Source organism: Kogia breviceps, chromosome 10 (assembly GCF_026419965.1).
Source record: "Kogia breviceps isolate mKogBre1 chromosome 10, mKogBre1 haplotype 1, whole genome shotgun sequence".
In the NCBI taxonomy this organism is placed as follows: Eukaryota; Metazoa; Chordata; class Mammalia; order Artiodactyla; family Physeteridae; genus Kogia; species Kogia breviceps.
This window is the reverse complement of record NC_081319.1, coordinates 36,746,839-36,772,267: the sequence shown is the minus strand read 5'-3', so window position 1 is coordinate 36,772,267 and position 25,429 is coordinate 36,746,839. Positions and strand designations below refer to the sequence as shown.

The 25,429-nt window shown below is 52.4% G+C and overlaps 2 protein-coding genes across 6 annotated transcripts in view; one reads left to right on the top strand and one right to left on the bottom strand.

Annotated features, from left to right (window-relative positions):
• Window positions 1–209: 209 nt before the first annotated feature.
• On the bottom strand, window positions 210–3,219 carry TNNC1 (troponin C1, slow skeletal and cardiac type). The gene is made up of 6 exons (XM_059076023.2): window positions 3,136–3,219; window positions 1,633–1,663; window positions 1,265–1,411; window positions 866–980; window positions 504–640; window positions 210–422 (listed from the first exon to the last, which is right to left on the bottom strand). The coding sequence occupies exons 1-6, from the start codon at window positions 3,157–3,159 to the stop codon at window positions 391–393; spliced, it is 486 nt and encodes a 161-aa protein (XP_058932006.1). The 5' UTR covers window positions 3,160–3,219; the 3' UTR covers window positions 210–390.
• A 1,468-nt stretch (window positions 3,220–4,687) lies between these two features.
• NISCH (nischarin) overlaps window positions 4,688–25,429 on the top strand; it is a 43,580-nt gene continuing 22,838 nt past the window's right edge. For 2 of the 5 annotated variants that reach the window (XM_067044010.1, XM_067044009.1), the window contains exons 1-13: window positions 4,689–4,857; window positions 7,033–7,116; window positions 7,805–7,987; window positions 15,601–15,649; window positions 16,679–16,842; window positions 17,220–17,315; window positions 18,609–18,704; window positions 19,913–20,065; window positions 20,850–20,918; window positions 21,429–21,614; window positions 21,769–21,897; window positions 23,071–23,184; window positions 23,537–23,648. In XM_067044010.1, coding sequence (XP_066900111.1) covers window positions 4,756–4,857; window positions 7,033–7,116; window positions 7,805–7,987; window positions 15,601–15,649; window positions 16,679–16,842; window positions 17,220–17,315; window positions 18,609–18,704; window positions 19,913–20,065; window positions 20,850–20,918; window positions 21,429–21,614; window positions 21,769–21,897; window positions 23,071–23,184; window positions 23,537–23,648 — 1,537 coding nt within the window. In that variant the 5' untranslated portion in view covers window positions 4,689–4,755. Of the gene's footprint in view, window positions 4,858–7,032; window positions 7,117–7,804; window positions 7,988–15,600; window positions 15,650–16,678; window positions 16,843–17,219; window positions 17,316–18,608; window positions 18,705–19,912; window positions 20,066–20,849; window positions 20,919–21,428; window positions 21,615–21,768; window positions 21,898–23,070; window positions 23,185–23,536; window positions 23,649–24,193; window positions 25,201–25,429 lie in introns of those variants that run through there. The other 3 variants (XM_067044012.1, XR_010842536.1, XM_067044011.1) reach the window with 3 other exon arrangements.

Sequence of the window (25,429 nt, the reverse complement as noted above, 5' to 3'; positions counted from 1 at the left end):
AATTGCTGGAGATGGGGCCTGGGTACCAGCAGTTATAGAGAGGAGCCAGGTGGGTATGGAGCGTGGTAGTCTCTGATCTAACCTAACCCCTCCTGCAAAAGATGGTGTGCAAGGGTGGTTAGAGCACAGGTTCTGGGACAGGGACAGAAATGGTCAGGGCAGGAATCGACCCTAGTGAAGATTAGGGAATGAAAGCCAGACACCAGGCCTCCAGGGAGCAGGGCTTTATTTGAATTCCCTAAGACAGGGCTGGGGGAGGTAGTCAGGGAGGGCCTGTGGTCAAGGACACACGCAAGTTCACATCCTGGGGACCCTAGCCCCCTGCCCCTAACCCCAGGGCCCGGCTGGAGTTGGAAGGTGGCACAGGCAGCTCTGGGAGAAGGTCGATGTCTACTCCACTCCCTTCATGAATTCCAGGAACTCTGTGAGAGAGGGGCAGGCTAGGTCAGAGGTCGGGGCTGGGCAGGGCATGGGCAGTGGGGGTTCAGCGCACCCCTACTCACCGTCATAGTCAATGCGGCCATCGTTGTTCTTGTCACCATCCTTCATGAGCTCCTCAATGTCGTCCTCTGTGATGGTCTCACCCGTAGCCTGAAGCATGATCTTCAGCTCCTCCAGGTCGATGTAGCCGTCAGCGTTTCTGCCAGTTGGGTGAGGGGGGCCTCAGAGCCCATGGTAGGGGCAGGGGGAGGGGAAGAGGCAGCCCTGCTCAAGACCCCGGGAAGTAAGGAAGGGCCACTGGGAGATGGGGTATCCCATCCCGCTTTGCACAGAATGGGAGACTGAGGCCTTGAGGTCACAAGACTGTCCCCCTCTGCCCAGCTCCACTAGGGTCAGGGTCAGAGGTCAAGGGTCACACACTCACTTGTCAAACATGCGGAAGAGGTCAGAAAGCTCCTCCTCAGACTTTCCTTTGCTGTCATCCTTCATGCACCGAACCATCATGACCAAGAACTCATCAAAGTCCACTGTGCCGCTGCCTGGGGGGGGTGGGCAGCACAACCGTTGGAGAGCAACGGTCAGAATGGCTGGCACTGCGCTTGACACTAGACCCCACTGTTCTCACTGCATCCTCATAGTAACTCTGTGAGACAAGTGTGGTCATTGTGCCCATTTTATATGATCTGGCCAAGGCTCAGAGAGGCTAAACAGTTCCTTTAAGGGCACAGAGTAATAAGTGGCAGAGCCAGGATACAGGTCCCCAGAGAGTTGGGGGCACTATGGGTCTGGGGCTGGGGCGGTGGGTGGGGGCAAAGGGGCTCACCATCCTCATCCACCTCGTCAATCATCTCCTGCAGCTCCTCAGGTGTGGGGTTCTGCCCCAGCATCCTCATCACTTTGCCCAGCTCCTTGGTGCTGATGCAGCCATCCTCAGCGCCCAGCACAAAGATGTCAAAGGCTGCCTTGAACTCTGCGTCCAATAGGAGAGGAGGAGAAACAGAGCAGCTAGGGCTCAGCAGCCAAGAACCTGGAAGGCCAGACCTGTAGGGCCACCTGCTAACCTGCCCACTTCCCTCTGAGACCTCTGAGGTCACAGGGAGAGGGACCCCAGCCTCTGGCCTCCAGCCTGATGTCCTCATGCTCCCCCAGCCAGGCTCTGCTGTTCCCCCACGTGCATGTTGGGGTACTCACCATTTTTCTGCTCTTCTGTTAGCTGCTCTACCTAGAGAGGAAAAGAGGTCTCAGGACCCAGGCTCAGGTCTTAACTGCTGTCGAGGAAACCAACCCATTCCACAGGTGGGAAGACTGAAGCCCAGAAGAGGCAGGCCATTCCCAGGTCACAGAGCAGAGGCCTCAGTTCTCCCTTCTAGCCCCCAGAATCCTGAGGTGACCCAGCTGGCCTGAGACTGGGCTCAGGGCCAGGGTGACAGGTGGGCACCCCCTCTAGGACTAAGGTGACCCTGAGTAACAATAGTCAATGACCACTCAATGCCCTTTCGCCCCCACCCCCCACCGAAACCCAAGCTGGGTGGCCTGAGAGACAGCTGTCCCTCAGGTTGGGACAATAAAACCAGTGCGGGGGTGGGCAAAGCCACCCACTGTAACCTGACCGGGGTGGCCACTGGGCTATTTTTAACAGGGGACAAAGTTAAACCTGGTGATTGTTCTGGGGACTCTGGCATGCAGGGGTGGGGCAGCGTTATCTGGCCCCCTGGCCTGTTGGTGCCTCAGGAGCCAAAATTAGTCCCTGGCCCTGCCAGGCCTTGTATGGGCACAGGGTGGAGGGCTGGTCCCCCCCCTCACAGCTCCATGGACTCCTGCAGGATAGGCAGGGGCACCCCCATAGCCAGCCATAGCCCTTCCCTGCCCAGGAATGGGGCCACATTTCCCAGGGCTGAGGGAGGGGTTCCCTTGTGGACAGCTGTCTGTGTCAGATCTCCTTGTCTCTGTGCTGTGGGTAGGTCAGCAACACGCACCCTCCCGAGATAGAGTAGCATCCGAAGCCCCTCAGCGGCCCCAGCAGGGACTTGGGGTGACCACCCACTAGCCCTTAGCCCTGGCTAAGCCACTGAGCCCTGAGCCTGCCAGGCCCGATGGGGTCTGGGGCCCCAGTACTCTGCTCCTTCTTCCCAGTCACTCCCTGCCTGCCTCAAACTTCAAAGCCCCTTCTCCAGCTCAGGATTCTGGCTCTGCAGCCTTCTTCTCACAACCCCTGTCCCACCCTCCACAGCATCTTCAGCCAGTCAAGGGAGTGGAGGGAGTGGGGGATTGGGAGTGTGTGAGAAGCAGAATGTGAGGGACAGAGATGGGGGGCAGGGAAACAGCGACAGAACCTCAGAGGAAGAGCCTGGGAGGAACAAAGAGAGTGGGAAAACGACCAGAGACACCAACGCAGAGAGATGTGGCCGGGAGACAGTAACACAGACTATAGACATTTGGAGACAGGTCTAGACATGATGTGAAAGCTTCGACATCCTCCTCCACCACCCGGCACAGCTCCCGCAGACCCTAAACTCACCCCTTCCACACCCGGGAACACCAGACCCACCGTCTCCTTGAAGGCCTGGGCTTCAAGTATGTGGGTCCTCTCCTGGGTCCCCACCACCTCCTGGGGGTGACCTTGCACCCCATCCCGAGCTGAATGAGTCCCCAGTGGGCCCACCCACCCTAGCCCTGCCCAGACCCATCCCTCACCGCAGCCTTGTAGATGTCATCCATACTGGCGGCTCACAGGGCAGGCTGCTGGGGTTGCCAGCAGCCCTGGGCTTAAATAGCCCTGCCCCATCTCATTCCCCGCCCATCCCACCCCTGCCTGCAGTATCCCCCACTCCCTCCCCCGCAGCTCTGGTGATCTTACACTGGCCTGAGTCCTGTGTCCTCTGCCCAGGGCAAGGAGCCGATGAAGGGCTACAAGGACCAGGTCTCTTTTCCTCTGTCCCCCATTTCCCCAGGGGACTCTCTGGAATGGTTTTAATGAGTGAAAACGTGAGCCCAGGGCAGGACAGGAGCTGCAATGTAGTGGGCCTCAGGCCAGGCCCCTATACACATTAGCTCAACTCCTATCCAACCAGGGAGGTGGGTGAGGCTCTTGGGGTGTGGCGACTTGCTCAAGGTCTGTCTGACTTGGTAGCTCCTGCCTTAAGTTAAACCTCTCTGGAGTAGGGGCAGCAGTATGCAATAAGAGGCTGGGAGTGTAGGACTGTGCCAAGAGAAGCCTCGAATGCCAAGCTCAGAGTATGGTGCTGTGGAACTGGTGGAGAAGGAAGGCACTGACCTACCTCAGGAGAGTGTGGTCTGGAGCCCTTCTGCCAAGGGTGCCAGAGAAGCCATGCCCAAGACCTCTCATCTCCCCAGGGAGAAAAGTACTAGCTCTAGGCTTGACTGCACTCAATCAGTCATTCAACAAATATTGATACATCAACAGATGCCCCATCTGTGTAAGACTCTCCCCCTCCAGTTCCGTTACCACCTCTCTTTTCTAGACCTGGGTCTTCCCCTGAGTTAGGGCTGCTTCTCTGTGCTTCCCCCTTCCAGTACTGTAGTTCCTGGGTCCAGGACCAGGCTGTTGCCCCCTCATTTTGAGCTCTAGTAGGACACCATGTGCCAGATGGCCAGCACATATCCCTTCCTTCCACCTAACCCTTCACTTCCCTCACACAGGGCCTACACCAGTTCCCTGCCCTGCCTGACAGGTCTGCAGGGATTAACCCACTCAATTCTCTAGAAGCCCATGTGACAGAGATCTCTGAGTCTCGGAGAGGTTAAGAAATAGCCCAGAGTTATTCTGTCCTGCTCGGGCTCCAGGCACAGATCAGATCTTCCTTCTCTCTCAACCCTCTCGTGCCCTCCAGGGAATGAGCCCAAGGGCCAGGTGAGATGTGGTTACTGTCTCTTATCTGGAGAGGGAAACTGAGGCCAGGCGTGGCAGTGACTTGCTTCGGGTAGCCTGGAAGGTGCGGGGCCATCGCACCTCCCTTCCTGGGCACCTAGCGGCAGTGCCCAGAGCAATCCCCGCATGGGCCCTCAGTTTCTCCCACGCTGCAAAGAGCGTGGCAGGCGGTGCCACGGAGGTACCGGTTACGCAAGAGGACAGTCCCAGGCGTCCTGCGCACGCGCGCCGCTGGCGGGTGCTGTCAATTACGCGCAAAGGGGGGAGTGGGGCGGGGGCGCGAGAAGGCGGCGGGGCCAAGATGGCTGCACGGCGCGCGGTGGGGGCGGGGGGCGGCGGGGGCCTGGGGGCGGTGGGACGCTGACCCCGCCCCCTGCTGCTGCCAGTCTGCGCCGGGCGGCGGCGGCGGCGACCGAGTCCGGAACATGGCGGCGGCGGCGGCGGCGCGCAGCTTTGGTCCCGAGCGGGAGGCCGAGCCGGCCAAGGAGGTGCGCGTCGTGGGCTCTGAGCTCGTGGACACGTATACGGTGTGTTGGGGGCTCAGGTCCTCGAACTGGGGGTGGCGGCTAGAACCCGGAGTCTGAGTCGGGAGTGTTGGGGAGGGCGTCTGAGCCCCGCAACTGGGGAGCTGGGGGTAGGCGGGCTGCGATTTTGAGGAGTGGCCCTGGGATGGCGGAATCCGGGGAAGGGGCCTGGGCCGTGCAGCTCCAGAAAGAGGGTCTTGGGGTGGGGCCCAGGGAGGGGGCTTGGGAAGGGTACGCGTTTAGAAAAGGAGGCTAGGGTTGAGGAGAATCAGAGGATAAAGGGGGTCTGCGGAAGAGGGGAGTCGGGTTGAGGCGGAGGCCCCTCCTAGGCCTGGAGGGGCGCCGGCCGGGGAGGACGTGACAGGGTGTCCCGGAGGAGGGGGATTAAGGAGTGGGGCTTTGATGGATGGAATTAGGGGAAAGGGTCAGGGTGCTGTAGGCTCTTAAGAAGGAGAGGGGGCGGGGCCTTGATTTGGGGGGTGCCTAGGGGTTGCAGTTGAGATTTGCTCAAAAAGTGAAGGAGGGATCTGGGGCCTTCGCGCTGAGGCAGACACAAGAATGGGGGAGGGGTGGGGCGCAGACACCGGGAACTGAGGGGGTGGCTCAGGGCTGAAAGGTCGAGACCCAGGAACCTTAGGGCTCTTCGTGGCTTTAGAGTGTGCGGGAGTTGGGGCAGCGTACTGCCCGCGCACGCTTCAAGGCTGTGGGGGAGATGGAGGACAGAAAAGGGGGGCAGTTGCGGACTGTGATGGAGTTGGAGGCCCTCCGGGGTCTGGATAGGGTTGGGCACCAGGCCTGTGGGCCTTGGAGGCTGCCTAGCAGGGACTGGCCCCAAGGTGCGGGCATCCTGAGCACCTCCCAGCCTCCTGTCCTTTGTTCTCGGAGGGTGTGTGGTGGGGGCTTTGGCCCTGCCTTCACCCCACCCCCTTGGCCCTCATCCTAACCCTCCTCCTGAGGGTCATTTTTCTGGCTTTCTCCTTTCCTGGGCGGGAAGAGGGGGAGGGAAGCTGCCAGGCGGTGGAGAGGGGCTGGTGGCGGATCCTGGAGCAACAGGCTGGCCCTGGAGAAATGGTTGCTCCTCCAGGGAGGCTTCAGCAGAGCTGATTATTTTCTCCTCCCCCTTCCCTGCGTCCTGCAGAGAGGGGCGGGACCCTTGGACCAGGGGGCCTCATCCAGGTGAAGGTTGAGGTCTCTGAGCTGTTGGCTGGTTGGCCGTCACGCGTGCACTGCATGCAGCTGGAGGGTTAGCTCCCAAAAGCCTCCTCATTGCACAGGGCTGAGTCCCTCCTCTGAATGGATGTGGGGGGAGGTGGTGATCCAGGAGGACTGGAGGGTACCATTTCGTGTCCTTTTGTCCGGATATGCTGATTTGGGTATTATTAACACCCCTACCTTTTGTTGAACGCTTGCTACATGTCAAGCGCTTTACAAAGCATTTTGCGTGCATTACCTTTGATTCTTAAATCTAGCAGATTTTAAGCTGGAGGAACTGAGGCTCAGACAACTTAAGGCTAACAGTCACTTATATAAGTGACATAAATAAACCATAGCCAGGAAATGGCAGAACCAGATTTTGAACATAGGTCTTCCTTGACTCCACGGCCTGTTCCCTTCTGATAGGGCTTAATTGTCCATAACTGCTTCCCCCCACCCCCCCCCATCAGCTTCTTAGTGCCTTGACTCCTGGCTCAGCAGCAGAAATCACAGCCCTGAAGCAGCTGAAAGCGTTGGAAAAGGACTTGATTCTAGGATACAGTCAGGGCACCTGGGAAAGAATTACAGCAGAAAAGCTGGTCCTGCCAAACCTGACCCTGTTTTGCCTCTCTTAGAAGGAATGGCCTTCCTTTCCTGCAGCTCAGGTTGGATTGGGCTTTGACTTACATGAGGCTGGAGTTAAAAAACTAAAGAGAACGCTTGATATGATAGCCACCTTTTCTGTTTCTCACTGTTGGATAGAGCTCAGACTTATCCCATGTGCCTGCCACATCCAGTGCTAGGGCCATGGAGGAGAGGGGGCCTTGCTGCTCGTAAGGGTCAGGTGCAGAAGCTGGTGGGCAAGAGCAGCTTAACTTTGGCTTGGGGGTTGGGGGGGTCTGGGTGTGCTACAGCTATCGTTGAGGGTAGGGTGGCACTTTCCTTACTGCTGGCTGGGCAAGAGCTATCGGTTTTTCCTTTTAGGTTTACATCATCCAGGTTACTGATGGCAGCCATGAGTGGACAGTCAAGCACCGCTACAGCGATTTCCATGATCTACATGAAAAGGTAACCCTTGAGAGCTGGGATCCTGTGTCTCAGGGCTTGGGGGTTTTTAGGCCAAGCTCCCATTGTGCCTGTTTTAGGGCAAAACAGGCTCTGTGCCAGTTACATTAATAAACTGGTTTATTAATGTAACTGGCAGAAAAATTGGTGGATCCTGGGAGTTCAACCCTTGCATAAGGCAGTGTGCAAGGAGCATATTTGAACTTTAGTTTTAAGATTGTCATTTGTAGCTTGGATGTGACATGCCGGGACAGTTTCCCGGGGAGGGAACAGGCTTGAACTTGTTCCATCTGACTATACCTATTCCAGAACCTATGCTTTAATATCTGACTGTGATTCCATTGCTTCCTTTCCGTTTGGAGAGAGCTGCCTTTCTCTGGGTCATTTGCAGCCACAAGTATTTTGTTCTGGTTTGGAGAAGATGGTGATTTTAGGGGCCTTGAGGCATTATTTTCCTGAATGTCTCCAAAGCCTCCAGATGGAACTCCTCATCTGGAATTGTATTGGTATTTCTAGTGCTAATTAAACTTGAGGCCAAATCCCAGGTGCAGCAGTTTGATCATTAATTCTGGTACTGCTGCCAGGAGGGGCTGTGGAAGTCATAACAAGCACCTGCCCTCAGGCTGGTTCCCTTGGCCTTGCACAGTTACAGAACCTCTTGGTCTGTGGTTGACATTATGTTTGCTTACAGCTCGTCGCAGAGAGGAAGATCGATAAAAGTTTGCTTCCGCCCAAAAAGATAATTGGGAAAAACTCCAGGAGCTTGGTGGAAAAGAGGGAGAAGGATCTGGAGGTCTACCTCCAGACACTCCTGGCCACCTTCCCTGACGTGGCTCCCAGAGTGCTGGCCCACTTCTTGCATTTTCACTTCTACGTAAGTTTCTCTTGGATTTTCTCCTTTGCCTACAAGCCCACAGCCACCAAAACTCCAGGCAGTGAACCCTTGTAGACCTCAGCTTTGAGGAGAGGTGGGCTGGAGCTGGAGCCTGAGGTTAGAAGATGGAGGAGCATCCTGGTGGGGTTGGGGTAAGGACAGAGGCATGTTCATCAACGGATTTGCCTTAAATTAGACTATTGGCTGTGGCCACAGAGCGGTTTTCCTCCCCCACAAGGCGTTCTGTTTAGCACAAATGGCCTATGGATTTTTGAGCTACGGTTCCATCCAAATGGATGGGGTTAGATTAGAAACAGCTGACCCTCCGCATCGACTGTTGTTGAGTTGTTGGTTCCCAGCTCAAAAACTAATTAAGGGATCAGTCTGTGTTGGCAGAATATTGCCATCTTAGGGCATCGTTATAGTCCAGGGTGCTGAGTGAGAGTAGATAGTCTTCCTCCAGTGGGACTGTATGTCTCAGAGCAGCTCTGCACCCCCTTCTGGATGGAGGAACAACTGTCATGGGCTGCTGGTGACAGGATGAGTTGTCAAAATTCAAGGAGGGAAGTTTGGTGCAGTATGAAACCAAAATGTTAAAAAGCCAGCAATTTTATTTCTGAGAATTTATTCTAAGGGAAAAAACAGGGCGACTGAGAAAAGGATATGGGTACAAAGGTAGTCATTCCAGGATTATAACGAGATGTTGAAGACAGTCAAAAGCCCAACAGAAGGCTACTTAAAAAAAAAAAATTAAAGGGTACAACCATGTAATTAGATATTATGCTGCTAGAAAAATGACGGTGTAACTGTGGATTTGTTGGAAAACAAATATATTACTGTATGAAAAGAGGCTAGACAACAGTATTAGGGTATGGTCCCATTTTCATTAAAAAAAAAAAAAACTTGTATGAATATATTTGTGTAGGAAAATTCTAGAAGGTTATACATCAAAATACTAGGAGTCTTCGGGTGATAGATTTTTGGATAATTTACATTTAATTGTTTTCTCTTTGTGATGAAGATGGGGGATAAAACTCCTTTTTCCTTTTCAGGCTTGCCTTTTAGGAAGGGATCTGTGGGTTGTGGTCTTTTTTTTTTTTTTTTTTTTTTTTTGCAGTACGCAGGCGGGCCTCTCACTGTTGTGGCCTCTCCCGTTGCGGAGCACCCGCTCTGGACACGCAGGCTCAGCGGCCATGGTTCACAGGCCCAGCCGCTGCGCGGCATGTGGGATCTTCCTGGACCGGGGCACGAATCCGTGTCCCCTGCATCGGCAGGCAGATTCTCAACCACTGTGCCACCAGGGAAGCCCTGTGGGTTGTGGTCTTAAAGGCCCAAACTTATTTAAACAGTAACTGTCTTGAGGTATTTTCAGAGTAAGACAGCTGAACCTTTCTTGAAGTGTTAGAGCCTGGGAATTTGGTGATAGCACTAGCAATGGGCCTCTCGGCTTGGAGGGGCCACGTGGAAAAAAGGGTGGCATTTATAGATGGTAGACATATATGTATATATATCTTTGGATTTTGTTTGGCATATACCAGTAATGTATGTGGTTGGCAGTAGTTTCCTGTTGTAGCCTTTTTTTTTTTCTTTTTCTTTCCTTATGTGAAAAGAAATGTCCATTCCTTATGCGAGTCTTTCAGATAAACTTAACTGGTTAGTATTTTAAGAAATGCTGTAATTTAACAAAGTGTTTTTTTTTTTTTTTCTTGCGGTACGCGGGCCTCTCACCGTTGTGGCCTCTCCTGTTGCGGAGCACAGGCTCCGGAAACGCAGGGAGAGCAGCCGTGGCTCACGGGCCCAGCCGCTCCGCGGCATGTGGGATCCTCCCGGACCCGGGCACGAACCCGCATTCCCTGCAGGGGCAGGCGGACTCTCAACCACTGCGCCACCAGGGAAGCCCCAAGAAAGTTTTGTTTGGCTATTTAGGTTTAAAACTTGATAAGCAGCCCTTTGAAATTATAATTCATTGCTTAAGACCTGGGCCTTTGAGGAGGTCTCCTGGATACCTCTGAGCATGGAAAGGCCTGGACTGTTCTTTTGAGATAGGTTTGCCTGAGATAGACCTGGGAGCTGCCCCACATCTGTGGTTCTGGTTTGAGGCATGCTCTACTGCTTGGAGCAGTTCAAACATATTTGAAATAACTGTTATCAAAAGGGCCACTTGGTTATATAAATCCAAGGTTTTAAAAAGTGATTGACCCATCATTAAACTGAATCAAGGTTTCTCAGCTGTGGCACTGTTGACATTTTGGGCTGGACGATTGTTGTGGCAGCTCCTCTGTGCTTTGTTGAGCAGCATCTCTGGCCTCTGCCCACTAGATGCCAGTAGCGTCCCCTCCCCCCACCCACCAAGTTGTAACAACCAAAAATGTCTCCACTAGTTGCCAAATACTGCCTCAGGGGCAAATTGTACCTGATTGAGAATCACTAGATTAGATCTTCAAATGACTGAACAAACAGGGTCCAAAAGATTTGTCAGCCTTTTTTATAGGCTGGAAGCCCTTAGGGAGTATTTCTGATAACCTTTACCCCATCAGTGTCCTCTCTGAAATTGTTCCCAGTGTGCTCCACCTCTTGTGGGGCTGACAGTGGACTGGGTGGATGCAGGGAACCCTGTTTGGCCGAGGTGTGGATTTAAAAATTTGAGATATAATTCACATACCATAAAATTCACTCTTTTAAAGTGTTCAAGTCCCTGGTTCTTAGTATATTAACAAAGTTGTGCATCTGTCACTACTATCTAATTGCAGAACATTGATCACCCCAAAAAGAAACCATGTACCCATCAGCAATCACTACTGTACTTAGTAATGTATGGATTTGCATATTCTGGATGTTTCATATAAATGGAATCATACAGTATGTGACTTTGTGACTGGCTTCTTTCACTTAGCGTAGTGTTCTCAAGGTCCATTCATATTGTAGCATAAATCAGTACATCAGTCCTTTTATGGCTGAGTAATATTCTATTGCTTGGAGACACCACATTTTGTCCATTTATCAGTTAATGGACATTTCGCTGGTTTCCACTTTTTAGCTTTTGTGAGTAAGGCTGCTATGAACATTCATATATGCTTTTGTATAGACCTATATTTTTATTTTCCTTGGGTATATACTAGGAGTAGAATTGTTGGGTTATATGGTAACTGCAAATTTTTTTCCGTAGTGGCTGCACCATTTTACATTTCCACCAGCAATGTGTAGGTTCTTATGTCCCCACACCCCTGCCAACACTTGTTACTGTCCACTTTTTTGGTAGCCATCCTCATGGGTGTAAAGTGGTATCTCATGGTGGTTTTGATTTGCATTTGGCTAATAACTAATAATATTGAGCTTCTTTTCATATGTTTATTGGTTATTTGCATATCTCATTTGGAGAAATGTATTTAAATTCTTTGCAATTCAAAAAATTAGGTTATTTTTGTTGTTGAGTTGTAGGAGTTCTTTACATATTCTGGATATTAGACCCTTATCAGAAATATGTTATGCAAATATTTCCTCTCATTGTGTGGTTTGTCTTCATTTTCCTGATAGTATTCTTTGAAACACAAAAGTTTTAGATTTTGATGAAGTTTATCCATTTTTCCCCTCTGGTCGCTTGTGTTTTTGGTATCATATCTAAGAAACTATTGCCTAATCCAAGGTCACAAAGAGTTACAACTGTTTTTTTCTTCTAAGAGTTTTATAGTTTTAGCTCTTGTATTTAGGTCTTTTAACCATTTTGAGTGAATTTTTGTACATGCTGTGAGGTTGGGGTGTGGTGTGAGGTTGGTAGTGTGAATTTTGATGTCAAGGAAGGAAAGCACCACTTCTCTCCCCAGCCAACTGAGATGGGGTGTCCAGAGGCCAATGCAGCCCTGTGTTGCAGTGAGAGGGCACACCTCAGCCCTGGCCTACTGCTGGGCTCTCTCCCTCCAGATAACTCTGCCCTAGTGTTCCTGCACCCTCAGGGACAGACCGCATCCCAGAGCCCCTAGAGCAGATGGCTTCAAATTCAGTAAAGTGGAATCCCACGGAGAATTTCAGCACACACTGCTTTGGGGCAGGATGTCTGACAGGCAGGCAGAGTTGAGTTTGTCTCCCAGCCCTTCTGCTTCCTGACAGTTTATTCCAAGGCAGTCATTTTAACCCCTGTGTCCCAGTTCCTCTTGTGAGAAATGATTCCGGGCTCTTGAGGATTGCAGGAGACCATGCGGTGAAGGTGAAGGACCGAGAAGAGCGATGGGCCCGTGGCAGGGGCTCACCAGGTCCCAGCCAGTGCCAGCTCTCCTAGTTAGGAAAGGCACTCACTTCTTGTCAACGGTAGTATTTATATCATTTTCTTACTTTAAAACTAGTTGGCTAGAACAAAGCCACTTTTTGAAATTTGAAATCAGGAGATAGGATAGAACTGTTACCATCTTAAAGGCAGCCTTTGGTGATTTGTTTTAGTTGCAAAATACAGAGGCTGTAAGTGATAACAGATATCTTTGCAACTTAGTTACAGTCTTGGAACTCTCCTCAGCCAAAGCTTAGGCTTGAATCTGTCCATCAGGAATTTTTATGCACCTAATATACCTGACTTCTGCTAGCATGCCTCACAGGCGTGAAATAAATTATAAAAGGACTCTCAGCCCTTAGTGTGTGTGTGTAAACCACACAGTGATGTGTAATTGAGTCTCCTGTTAATGTCCCACTGACACACACTGTGCTCCAGCCTGTGTCAGGCCGGACTGTCGGGCGGGACTGGGGTTATTCATTGAGTAGGGTCTGCGCTTTGGGGGGCAGTGGGTCGTGGGGTTCCGCATGCACAAACATGCTCAGAGTGGTAGTCGTCGAGCAGTAGCCTAATAGTCCATGGTGCATTTGTGTGCAGCTCACACTGCTGCCCAAGGCTGCAAACCAGCACGTGACCTGGCAGGTGGCTGATTGATTGGTCTGTAACACGTTTGGAGGTGGGTATTATAGTTTTTAAACATAGCTGGTTTTTTTTTAATTGAAAAAAATTTAAAGTATAAAGAATGTCTTTTTTTTTTTTTTTTTTTTTTTAATGCATTTCAGTTCAGACATTTGTGGGATCCTGAAGCACTTCAAGTCCCTTCAGCAGGATTGGGTGGGATGTGGGCGGGGTTACCTGGTCCACAGGTGACCTCTGAGCAGAATCTACAGGAGCTTAGACTGGGGCCTACTGTCCCCCACCCCCACCCCATTTCCTTCTGCAAGGGGCTGCTCACCTTTGCGTACAAGGCCACAGTTCAGCCAGAGCACCCTGAGGAGGCAGAGAACATGCTTCTCTGAAGACACCTGTGCTCTAGATTTGAGGGCTGAGGCATTTCTTTGTTCCTCTTTGATTAAGAGTCTCCCAAGGTGAAGAAGATCAGCCTTGCAAACTAAGTAGATACTGTTGCCACAGGGTGCACTTCCTGTGGCCCAAGGGCAGGAAAGAAATTGCTACATAGTCTGCTTTTTAGATTGTTCAGAAATGGAAACATGCTCTTTGCTTAGCATGAGCCCTTGGCTCTCACTGTCTCTCGGCTTTCTGTGTCTTCTGGAAATCCCAGCCCTATCTCCTTCCAGGACTGGTGTTGACAGCAGCTGCCTGGAGAAGTGTAACTTTGAGGGTGAGGGTTGTTGGGCACTAAGGGTGGACAGGGAACCCTTCTCCCACGGGAGACCTCCTAGGAGCCCAGTGTCAATAAGGGGCTGGAGAGGCTGGGCAGCTGCTCTTGGGGATTGGAGGTGGGTGCAGATCAGGCCTCTGGGAGCTGCTCAGGAATCTGTATCTTTTAAGAGTGTCCAGGTGTTCTGACTACAGGCAGGATGGGGAGGTGCTGATCTGAAGACAGGGCTTTGTTCTCAAAGGTGTAGGTAGATAAATGAGCCTTTGGGTCATTCCTAGGTCTTACTGATCTTCGGTTCTTCACAGCAGCCAAGGAAAACGTAACTGAGTTGTTGCAAGAGAGTGAAGTTGAACTTAGGAGTGAACTGATGCCCTCTCCTCTCACTGGCTGGAGCCTCTCTTGCTGAGAGCCTGCTCTGCTCCTCTGGTGTCCATTTTACATTTGACCCTGTGTCTTGCTAGACTCTGAGCCCCTTAATGCCGGAGCTGTGTTTGCTCATTTTTCTCCCTTTGGCTTTTTGTTCATGTGTGAGAATAAGGGGAAGTTATTCTCATTGTATATAAATTGAATTTCAAGAAGATGAAATAAACACATTTTATTTTTAACAAATACCTTAAAATACTAAAAGAAATTAGGGGAATGTTTTATAATCTTGAGGTAGGGCAAGAGGTCCCAGAAATGACAAAGGAAAAGAATCACAGGTTTAAAAACATGAACTTGACAAACCTCTCTGTGTCAGGAGAAACAGGGTGACTGTAGGTAAAAGGCATACACAGACAAGAAGAAGCTGTTTGCAATACATAAACAACATGTAAAGTATCCTTTATGTATAAAAGGTAAGGAAGAGAGGAGCAACTGAGAGAAAAACAGGAAAAGGACACCGTGTCTCCTGCAACCTGGTACCTTTTGAGTCTGGTAAACACGTGAATTGCTTGTCCTGGTGTCAGAGGTATTCCTGTGAGTTACAAAGGCGATTGTACAGCCTCCATCTGGACCTGTTTATGAAAGTCCGTTTGGCTGCCATCTGTCAATTAGTTACAGTTCTTACCTGCAGGATGTGGGGCTGCGGGCCCCAGGGCCCTGCTAATGCCATGGCTACACCACTGAAATGCTGAGGCAATTGGTTGTGAACAGAGAGGATTCAAGACCAAGTGCTTGGGAGTGGGGCTTTGCTAGTTTCTAGCCATGTAAAATTGAGAACTACAGCACCTGTCCATCTCAGTTTGCTCACCTGTGAAACAGGATTCAAAATACAGGCCTCCTGGCCTAAGGCGTTGGGAGGACTGAGCAAACCGCTGGGTGGGGAGTGCTCAGGCCATCGCCCGCCCGGTGTGAATTAGGACCCCAGCATGTTAGCTGTTTACTATGACTGAAGGCTTGTCCTTGTCGTGCCTCCTTTATCCCATCACTCTAAAAGGATATCCTTTCATGCCTCTTTCTCATGACCCTGGGCTGAGTGGTGCTGTTGCAGGGCTTGAAGGGATGGGCACAGGAAGAGAGCGGGCGCTTGCTCTTTCCTAAGATAACCTGTGGGACATGAATGTCAGTGGAAATGGTCCCTCTCAGGCAGGGTTAGCTCTGGGAGGCCCTTTTTCCCAGCAGGGTGATGGGAGCCTCTCTTTGAGAAGAAACAGGACTGTCTCTCTACCGTGCGTCTCCTGGGAATCTCCCAGGGCCACTCTGGGGAGCTGCTGGCTTCCCAGCCAGCTCTTGACATGGCCAAACTTTGCAGCCTCCCGGTCCTGGTGTTCTCAGCCAGTGCCTGAGTGGCCTTGGAGTCAGTGGTAGTCTATTCGGTTCTCCTTTGGAGGAGTCATTTCAAATGTCCCTTTATCTGGAAATATTGTTTACCTTTCTGAGCTCCTTGATTCATTTTAGTTTATTCTCTCCATTTTGTTTTACTTTTTGGAGAGCTGGCATTGCAACAGCAGAGGGGGTAGGTAGCTGGGAATGTGCAAGTCCCAGTGACTGGGAGCAGGTGGATTTCCTGACTGGGTTTTGTTTTCTCTGCAGGAGATTAATGGCATCACTGCAGCACTGGCTGAGGAGCTCTTTGAAAAAGGTATATGGCCAGGGGTCCTTGAAATACTGGGTGCAACTTGCCCAGCCCTGTTAGGCAGCCAGGGGCCCTGGGTGGCACAGAACTCCATCAGTTGCTCTGTGCCAAGTGAGTCCTAACCAGGGCCCACCTCCCTGGGGTTGCCCAAATCCCTGGACCTGGTCCACAGCCAGGCCTGCCCACCTACCTGTTCTGCAGGTCTGAGGAGCTGTATTCTTCACCTTAGGACCCCCCGGGTCCCTGTGTCGGGGGCTAATCCCAGGCTCAGGATCTATTCCAGGGCCTTATGGTGGAGTTCTGGAAGGTGGGTGGCATGCTGCCCTTTGCACCGGGTCTATCCTTACCTAAAAAGATTCTGATGGCAAACAGAAGCTGACTTAGGGTCGCGGGCCTGCCAGAGAGCACAGTAACGGTAGCTAAGATGTAGAGTGCTTGTGGTCTAGCCTTGTGTTTGTATCTTACTGCCTCCCCCTAGGAGAGCCAGAGAAGGACATTGAGGATAAGAGGCCCAGTTACCTGCCTGAAGGCAGGTAATATGGTTGGAAAGTACATGGTTGGAAGGAGCAAAACGAGGACCAAATGCCAGTCTGTCTGGCTTGGCTCAGAACCCCCTCCTGCTCTCAGGCCCTGTACTGTGCTGGCATCTTAGGCCTCACCTAACCTTAAGACGTCTGCATCTTGGAGGTTGCAGCGTGGGCCTGATGCCCACAATGCTGCCTGCATCAGCTTTCTCCTGGCCCAGTGCCTCAGATTTTTAACTCATCCTCACCTCAGGGAGGTTCCCCAGCTGCAAATTCCCGTGACCCTTCCCTCCTTTGTAATCACGTGTCCTGGATCTCCCCTGCGTGCAGTCAGCTCAGGAGGGGGGCCGCTCCTGCATTCTCAGGACCATGGCTTCTTCCTGACTTGGTGCATCTAATGGGTGCTGGCCAAGTGCTTGTCCACTGTTGGCCAGGTGTGCTGGTGCCCTGGCCGCACAATGGGGATGGGGCTGGGGCTCAGTGCTTACCCCATGGGCTATGGCTGTTGCAGGAGAACAGCTCCTTGGGGCCGGCGAGGTCTTTGCCATCAGGCCCCTGCAGCTGTACGCGGTCACTGAGCAGCTGCAGCAGGGAAAGCCCACGTGCGCCAGCGGGGATGCGAAGACTGACCTGGGGCACATCCTGGACTTCACCTGTCGCCTTAAGTACCTTAAGGTAAAGATGGGGCAGCTTGGTTGGGGAGAGCTACTTAGTCGTGGACACGCACCTCCTAGCCTGGCAGTGTGTGTCTGTGGAGACTCCCGTGGGCCCTGAGGGAAGGAAGGCTGCATTTGGTGATCTTGGCACTGTGCTTTCAGCTGTGAGCGCCAGGGGGCAGTCGTGAACCAATGGCCCCTCGCTTTAAACCTCGGCTTTAGCCTGCTTTGTTGACCGTGGAAGTGGTGAGTGGGAGTACATGCCCAGCCTGCCTCTCACAGCCAGGCGAAGCTTCGAGTGCGGTTTGGTAGTTGCTGTAGCACTGCCCTGTGAACATGGATGGGAAGTGGTTGTTACAGCAGCATCTCTAATTCAAGCCATTTATTTGGCTGTAGGTTTCTGGCACAGAAGGACCTTTTGGGACCAGCAACATTCAGGAGCAGCTCCTGCCTTTTGATCTGTCAATATTCAAGTCTCTTCATCAGGTAGAGGTAAGGCCCAGGGCCCCTGGAATGCAGGCAGGGCTGCGCCCTGTGCAGGATGGTCTTGCATTCTGACCATCCTGTCTTTGACTAGGGAGTGTTCCCAATATTGGGTGTCTGGATTTAATTTTAAGACACTGTTGCTTTTCAGTATGTGACAGATTCCATTTAGGTAAGTCAGGCCCATCTGAAGGCGGAGAAAGAGGGGCTTCTGCTACTCTTGGCTGGTCTGCACGTCCCCACCCCTGCAGCATTTGGACAGGATGGAGCACCAGTGCGCAGCTGCTTCTGGGCTTCCTCATTGTGCGAGTTGAGGTGCTGGGAAGCCATCCTGTGGGTCAGGCAGAGCCAGTTCCAAGTCTTTGTCTCCCAAAGCAGATCAGCAGAGGGTTTGGAGGGTCCTCTGCTCTCTGGCATGCCTACACCTAACAAGAAATACTTTGCATTACTCACTGCTAAACTCCTGGGTTCACAATACCAATTTTGTTACCACTTCTTAAATAAATGAGAGGGGACTCAGTAATGAATGATAAAAAATTTCTCATCTCAGCAATGAGAAATCAATACTTTTGTGTTCAGCCCTGTGCCCATGTCTGATGTTCACTCCTTGATGGAATCTTCTCAACCATGTGAAGTGGGCACTTGTATTCCCATTTTACAGTTGAGGAAACTGAGGCTTAGGGAGGTAAGGAAGTTTGGCCAGGATCACACAGTTAACGATGGGGAAGCTGGGATCCGAGTTCAGCTGAGTCTGACTCTGCAATGTGCTGGAATTGTCTCAGAGACCTTGAGGGCCATTCCCTTGATGGGCATTTATGCCTTGACCAGCACCGGTGAGTGGGGCTGGGAAGTGAGGGGAGTGCCTGGCTGGACAGGCTGAAGCTACGCCGGGCGGGGTGTGTAGCACTTGGGCAGGTGGCTTGAGGGAGGGTGCTTTGGCCTGTACCCCTCCCTCATCCTGCAGGGCTGCTGAGGCTAGTGAAGTGAGGCCGGTAAAGTCATCGGCTCTCCAGCTCTGGTGTCCCTGGCCCTCACTTTGTGTCCAGCTGCCAAGCCCCAAGCAGCCCTTCAGAGAAAATGGAGTTCATGATTCATCGTCTCATAAGCTACTTAAGAGAATGTTTAGTTAGCACTAAAAATTGGGGAAAGGAGAGACTTAGGGTTTAAGTCACCTCCTGCCTTGAAGGATTCGGGGTCACCGATGGTTGTACTCCTTTTGTGTATGGGTGATGAACACCCACTTCCCGGGACTTCTGGTGGAGCAGTGATGCCGTTTCTGAGACGTAGCTGTTCTTGTTCCAGATAAGTCATTGTGATGCCAAGCGCATCCGGGGGCTGGTCGCGTCCAAGCCCACCTTGGCCACGATGAGTGTCCGCTTCTCAGCAACTTCCATGAAGGTAAGCGCAAGCTGTTACCACCCAGGGTGCTGTCTGAGGGGCAGGATCCTGCACTGTGGTCTCCCCACAGAGGATCATGCGAACTCTGCTGCCATCTGTCAGGAACCAGAAGCCAGACTTTCCTCTGGGCAGCCGCACACTCATGTGGGACCTCCCAGTGCTCGACAGTCCCTGGGACGCTTCAGTCCAAAATCAACACTGTTAAACGAGAGATTTTAAGGAACTGGGTAACCCCTCCCCATGGAAAAAGCCACTGGTTTTTTAATAACCAAATTGTTTAGCAGCGGCGAGTGTCAGAACATTTATTAGGTAGACTGATAGAAATGTTTCTCTAAACGTAGAAAGCCTTGGTGTGGCACTTGTTCGTATCTTGTTCTCAGTGGACTTGAGTAGACAGACCAAGTTGTGTATGCTGGGCCCTGTTTGTATGTGAGTGACACAAATATGCAAACTGAGAGTGTAAGAGATCTCTTCTCTCTTTTATGGGTTGCATCTTAGTAATGTTAAAATTCTTCTAGAAAGAAACATTGTGGCACTTTTAGAACTTAGAGTGTCTGATCAAGATTTGGGTTTGGTGAAAAGTCTTTGTCTTGAGGCTACTGGCTGAAAGGAGGAGGCTTGTGTCCGGCAGCCTTGCCTCTCTGGGAGTCACTTCCTGCTGCCTGGCTCAAGGAGCCCAAGATGATCCATTGAAGGAGGAGAGGTCTTATCAAAGGGCATCAGAAATCGAAACAAAGAGGCCTGCCTGCCTCCCTCCCCTTGGATGGTGCCCCTGTGCTCCGTGCTGCTCCCGTCTCAGGACTGCTGGATTTTACCTTGTGAAGTACTGATTAAAGGGCTTACTGTCCACCATGGGGACCACAGTGCCAGCTTGTAAAGCACAGTTGCCTGGGAACACTGCAAATTCTGACCTTCAGTCTCTGAGATTTAAGCCAGAAAAGGCATCACCATATAATGAGGCTCTTGGGAGCTGGAAAAGCATTTGCTCAAGTAGGGCCAGAACATATTCCAAGTGGCTGTTATGTTTCTGAACTCTTCAGTTATTTCACAATCATTTCAAGGCATGAACCAAAAGCCCCATTTTAATGCAAGTTCACTTCCACATACTAAATATGCTCCAGCCCTTCCTGAAATTTTGCAATGACTGTGTTCCCAATCAGTGTTGCATGAGGGCCCACGTGTGGTGCTCACCAGATGTTCTTACACAGGAAGTCCTCGTTCCTGAAGCCTCAGAATTTGATGAGTGGGAGCCAGCAGGCGCAGCACTGGAGGGCACTGTGACTGCCGTCATCCCCACGTGGCAGGTGCTGACCGCTCTGGACTTGAGTCACAACAGCATCTCTGAGATCGATGAGTCTGTGGTACGCTCTCCATGGCCTGATCAGACCCTGGGGTTGGGTATTTAACCTGGCTTTTCCTAGAAGGACCACCGAAAACCTGTACCCAGTGCTCTGTGCATTGCCTGCAATTTTTAAGTTAATTTCAAAAATGGGGTTATTTAAACGAGGTGAGGAGTGCTTAGAACCAAATGAAGTGTATTAATTGCATGTACATTTGATAGAACAGAAACACAGTAAGTGGTAAAATTTATTCCCAAGGACTGTAGCAGAAAAATCAGTCTATAGGTTCCAGGGACTTCCCTGGTGGTCCAGTGGTTAAGACTCTGCACTTCCACTCCAGGGAGCACGGGTTTGATCCCTGGTCAAGGGACTAAGATCCTGCATGCCGCGTGGCACAGCCAAAAAAAAAGAAAGGTTCCAGGTGTGCCCATGTAAGAGTGACATCCAGATGGTACTTGGGCAGTAGGACTGTGATTCTTGTACTTGTGCCTCTCAGTGGGTGTGGGTAGAGTTGAAGGACACACCTCCTTCTGTCTGCAACCTTGCCATTTGTCATTTTTACAAGCCAAGTGTTCCGTAAAAACAGTGGGTCATGCTCAGCACTGGAGTCCCTGTGTTATGTGTTCCTGAGGACGTGCTTCTGGGTGGACACTGGGAGGTGTCACGTAAGGGGCCCTGCACAGATGGCTAGCCCAGGAGTCCGTGGTCAGGAGGAAGCCTCCCAGGTTGTCTGTCCACCATGTCCAGGAGCCACGTGGGGTCCAGCTTCCTAGGTAACGTCATGTGTTATCTTTTCTTTCACAAGAAACTGATTCCAAAGATTGAGTTCCTGGACCTGAGTCACAATGGAGTGCTGGTCGTGGACAATCTGCAGGTAATTTGTGTCTTTAGAGACCATCATTGCCTGCAGGCTTCTCACAAGGTCCTGTTCTCCTGAGATGCAGCCTTGGGAGTTTGGCTGTACTCTGGGGTTTCTCTCATGGGCACTCGAAAGGTGTCTGGGTGCACCAGAGGTTTGTAAAGTCAGGGGCTGCTGCCCTTCCCTTTGGGTCCCAATGATGTACACTGAGCATTTGTTGCTCTAGTTCCCCCAAATTAGAAAAGATTTGTAAATACAAATTGAGTGTGATGAAAGTGATGTGCCTCCATTGTGAAGACGGACAGCCTCATTTTCAAAGCCCATGCCTACCCTGTGGGCCATGCTGCCCCTGCGGGGGATGCAGCTGGGCTGTAACCTGTGCAGGGAAGAGGGATTTCCCTTTGGAATAACTATCAGAGGAACTGGTCATTTTAGGTTGGAAGGCCCATCACACCCTTAATGTCAGTCCCCTTTCTTTGGAGCCTTAACCTTAACCACTTTACTCTGTTCTCAATGCTGCCACAGCACCTGTACAACCTCGTGCACCTGGACCTGTCCTACAACAAGCTCTCCTTCTTGGAAGGGGTTCACACCAAGTTGGGGAACATCAAGACCCTGAACCTGGCAGGCAACCTTCTAGGGAGTCTGAGTGGCCTGCACAAGCTCTACTCCCTGGTCAACCTGGATCTCAGCGACAACAGAATCGAACAGGTGAGCCGTGCCCCAGAAGGGTCTTGGGGTTCTGGAGTGGCTGTGCCTTGGCGTTGATCACTTTAGCAAGAACAGTGGGCTTCCTTTCTTTGACTGTCAAGTGTGTGGTCACCTTGCTGAAGTGTTAAAGAAGGGACATGGGAATGCCTTGCAGATGGAGGAGGTCAGGAGCATCGGCAGCCTCCCGTGTCTGGAGCATGTGGCTCTGCTGAACAACCCTCTGAGCATCATCCCTGACTACCGGACCAAGGTGCTGGCTCAGTTTGGAGAGCGGGCCTCGGAGGTAAGCTGCTCGGGGAGGGGTCAGCTGGAGGTGACATCTGCTTACGTATACTTGCCTGCTTCAGAAGGACGTCCTGACCGTGAGGGGCCTTTCAGATCTGGGAAGTCCGCTGCCTCCCTAGGAAAAGTTTCCCTCATGCATCTCCTCTTGGGGGGCCACCGGCTGCCTTGCTTCCTCAGTGGGCTTCCCCTTACCTCTGTCAGAGCTTCAGGTAGGGGTGCTCCCTAGGAACCAATAAGCACAGCCTGAGTGTGGAGGGACTGTCTTCAACTGTTAAAAAGTGATGGTTATTGTAGATAAGGGTCAGGAATAAGATATCTGAAATAATTATATTTCCTGGACAACCTCTGGCCATAAAGTCTGACCATAAATCTGAAGGGTTTGCCCACCTTGGCCAGTGTCACCCAGTCCAGTATCTGCTGTCTGCCAAGTGGCCGCCTGCTGCCCCGCCAGCCCAACCGGTCCGTCTCCAGGTTTACCTGTTTCCTCAGCCTCAAGCAGGCTTCCTCCACTCTCCCCAAATCCCAGGCTGGAAGATACCTGGGAGTCTTTTTGCATCCTCCCCCCAACCCCTCCATCTCTTTTCAGCCCCAAGTGCACCTTTCTCCACACTGTCACCAAGACAACATTCACAAGATGTCACCTCCTCCCCTCCCTCGCTCCCAGGCCCTTGGGACCTTCCCTCATTTGACCACACTGCTGCTCCCCACTGCCTGCCGGCCCACAGCTCCCTCCTGCACTTGCACGTGGGGTCCCTGCCCTTCTGCCTGCTTCCCGTGCCTTTGCCCTCCCAGTTCCCCAGCCCAGAAGGCCCTCCCCTTGCTCTTTGCAGATCTGAGTTCCGCCGTAATTGGAGGCTTACTTCAAGGCACCACCTTCCCCCCTCTCCCAGACACCCCAGAGGCCTTCTCAGTGGACCCTGCAGCCCTGCCTTCCCTTCCTGGAGAGGGACTTCCAGAACTGGGCTAGGCAGTGTGGGACCTCCCTGGGCCACTCCAGGGAGCTCCCAGATTGCTTCCATGGGTGGTGAGGAGCTCACTTCCCAACAGGCGGAGCCTCTGCAGCCTCCTGTGTCCTCACGGGGCCTGGCCCACCCCTCGGTGGGACCCTGCCATTCTGCCCCCTCCATGCTTGCCAGCACCTATGCTGATAGCCATTTTCTGGACACTGTAGGTCTGTCTGGACAACACAGTGACCACAGAGAAGGAGTTGGACACAGTGGAAGTGCTAAAAGCGATTCAGAAAGCCAAGGAGGTCAAGTCCAAATTAAGCAACCCGGAGAAGAAGGTGGGTCTTTGTGTGGGAGGTGGGAGGAGGGGTGGTGAGGAGCCAGCTGGGGAAGGAGCTGGCTTGCAGTGGAACTGGACCAGGGAGCACTCCGGGCCATGGAGTCCTGGCTGCACCCCTCGCCCCCCAGGCTGCATGACCCTGGGCTTTCACGCCCCCTCTGTTCTCGTCTGTGAGACAGGTGGCGATAAGACTTGCCGCATGGGGTTGCTGAGGGGTTAGTTAAGATCTCTTTCCCTGTCACTGATGTTTGTGAGAGCCATGAGCTCCTCACGTCTCAGGCTCTGCCAGGTTCTGTTCTCTTCTTCTGGATCTGTCTCCTCTCCCCGACTGACTGAGCACTTCTCTTTAGGTCAGTGAGGATTCTAGGCTCTCTGCTGCTCCGTGCGTCAGGTCCAGCAGCTCTCCTCCCACCGTGGCTCCCACCTCTGCCTCCCTACCCCAGCCCATCCTCTCCAACCAAGGTAATCACGTGTGTATCTTTCTTCCTGGCAGAGCTGCATGTGCCCTGCCTGGGTCCCCAGCTGGGCTGGCGTTGGGGGAGAGATGCTGGCACCTGTTCCCTACAAGGTTCAGGTGCAGGGAGGGCGTGGTGCTGTCTCCACCCCAGCCCCTCTCGGGGTGGCGCATGGCTGGGGGGTGCCTGGCTGAGGTTTGCTTAGTGAGGACTCCCAATTGCTCTGACACACGCATCCAGATCCTCTAGGGTACCACGGGGTGTGCTCTTTGAACTGGCTGCTGGCCCATAAAGACCCCACTGGCCCACAGGCAGTGGGGGCAGACTGGGTCCTTGTTCATGGGAACCCAGGCCTGGTTACTTCCCTAAGTCGGGCACTCTGATACCTGCTTGGGGAGCGTGCCTCATTGCCATGGCCCTGGTGTTATGACCCAGCCCCAAACGCTGTGTTGGTGGGGCCAAGATGGGCTGTCTGTGAACCCATGAAAGACCAATCCCTTTGATCCACCCACTGTCTTAGCGTTTTCAAAGGGCTTTCACCTCTGAACCCAGGCATCCTCGGAGATGAGTGAGTGAAGCAGGTCCCATGAGTGTCTGCTGGCCCGGCCCCCACGGAAGAGGGGAGGGTGTGCCGTCCCGAGTGGAGCCGAGGCTCGGGACACACAGGAAAGAACGCCGCCCACCCGGGCTCCTGGAGACGGAGAACTTGGTGTGAGGTCTTGGGGAAAACAGTTTGACCCTATGTTTCAAGAGCCAGAAAAACGTTCTCACCCCTTGACCTGGTAACCCCGCTGGTGGGGGTTTTATCTTAGCGGGATAAGATAACAGGGAAGTGGAAGGTGAGATGCTTAACTGTAGCACTGTTTATGCTAGCCAAACATGGGCCGTGATGGACATCAGAGAGTGAGAGGGAGATTAAGCTGTGGTCCAGAATACCCTGCAGCCATCACAGCCGAGAGGGGAAGGCTGGATAAGAAAGGAGAAGTGCTGGGTTGAGTCAGAGAGCCTGCGCAGGGCAGCGCACCGAGGTCACAGCCGTGGACGTGAGCCAGAGAGTGGATGGGGACGTTGGTGCTGGAGCAGTCATCCCTTTGCTTTTGTAACACTCTTGACTGAGAAATTTTGGTTTTATTTTTTTACGTAAAAGGGGAGGGCGTTTGTATCACTGTGAAGATGCTTCCCTGACCGTGTCTCCTGCCAAGGGGCCAGAGCCCTCCTCAGGCCCCCCGCCCCTGGGTGCCTGTGGGGGGACTGCATGGCTAGGCTATGGGGCCAGGGCCCAGCCTGTTCTCAGTCAGCGTTTGTTGAGTCGGGGAATGAGTGAGCCGCAGGCGGTGAGGGAGGTGTCTGCCCCTACAGCCGTAGCTGCGGGCAGCGCCCCCTTTGGTGGCAAAGCCTCTGCACCAGCCAGGCCCGGCCTCAGCCGCTTTCCTCTCTGCCCCTGCTCCTGGGGACATGCCATGCAGTGGCTCACTGTAGTCTTCCCCCTTGCCGCTACTGGACCTTTAGACGTTGTCTCCAGATCTGCACCTCTTATAAATAAAACTACAGTGGATGTCTCTGTGTGCACATCTCTTTCCTTTTGGTGAGAAAAACAAAGGTTGGGCCCCGTCTAAGCATTCTAATGTCCCCTGTCCCATTCTCTGAGTGGCCCTTTCTGACCACTTGTTTGTACAGACCACAGTCCAGGAAGGAAGCATAAAGACTGTCCCTATCCACATTTCCTCAGTTCCAAACAGGGCTTGGGTGGGTAGTGACAGGAAAATGTTCTTTTTCTTGCTAACGTGG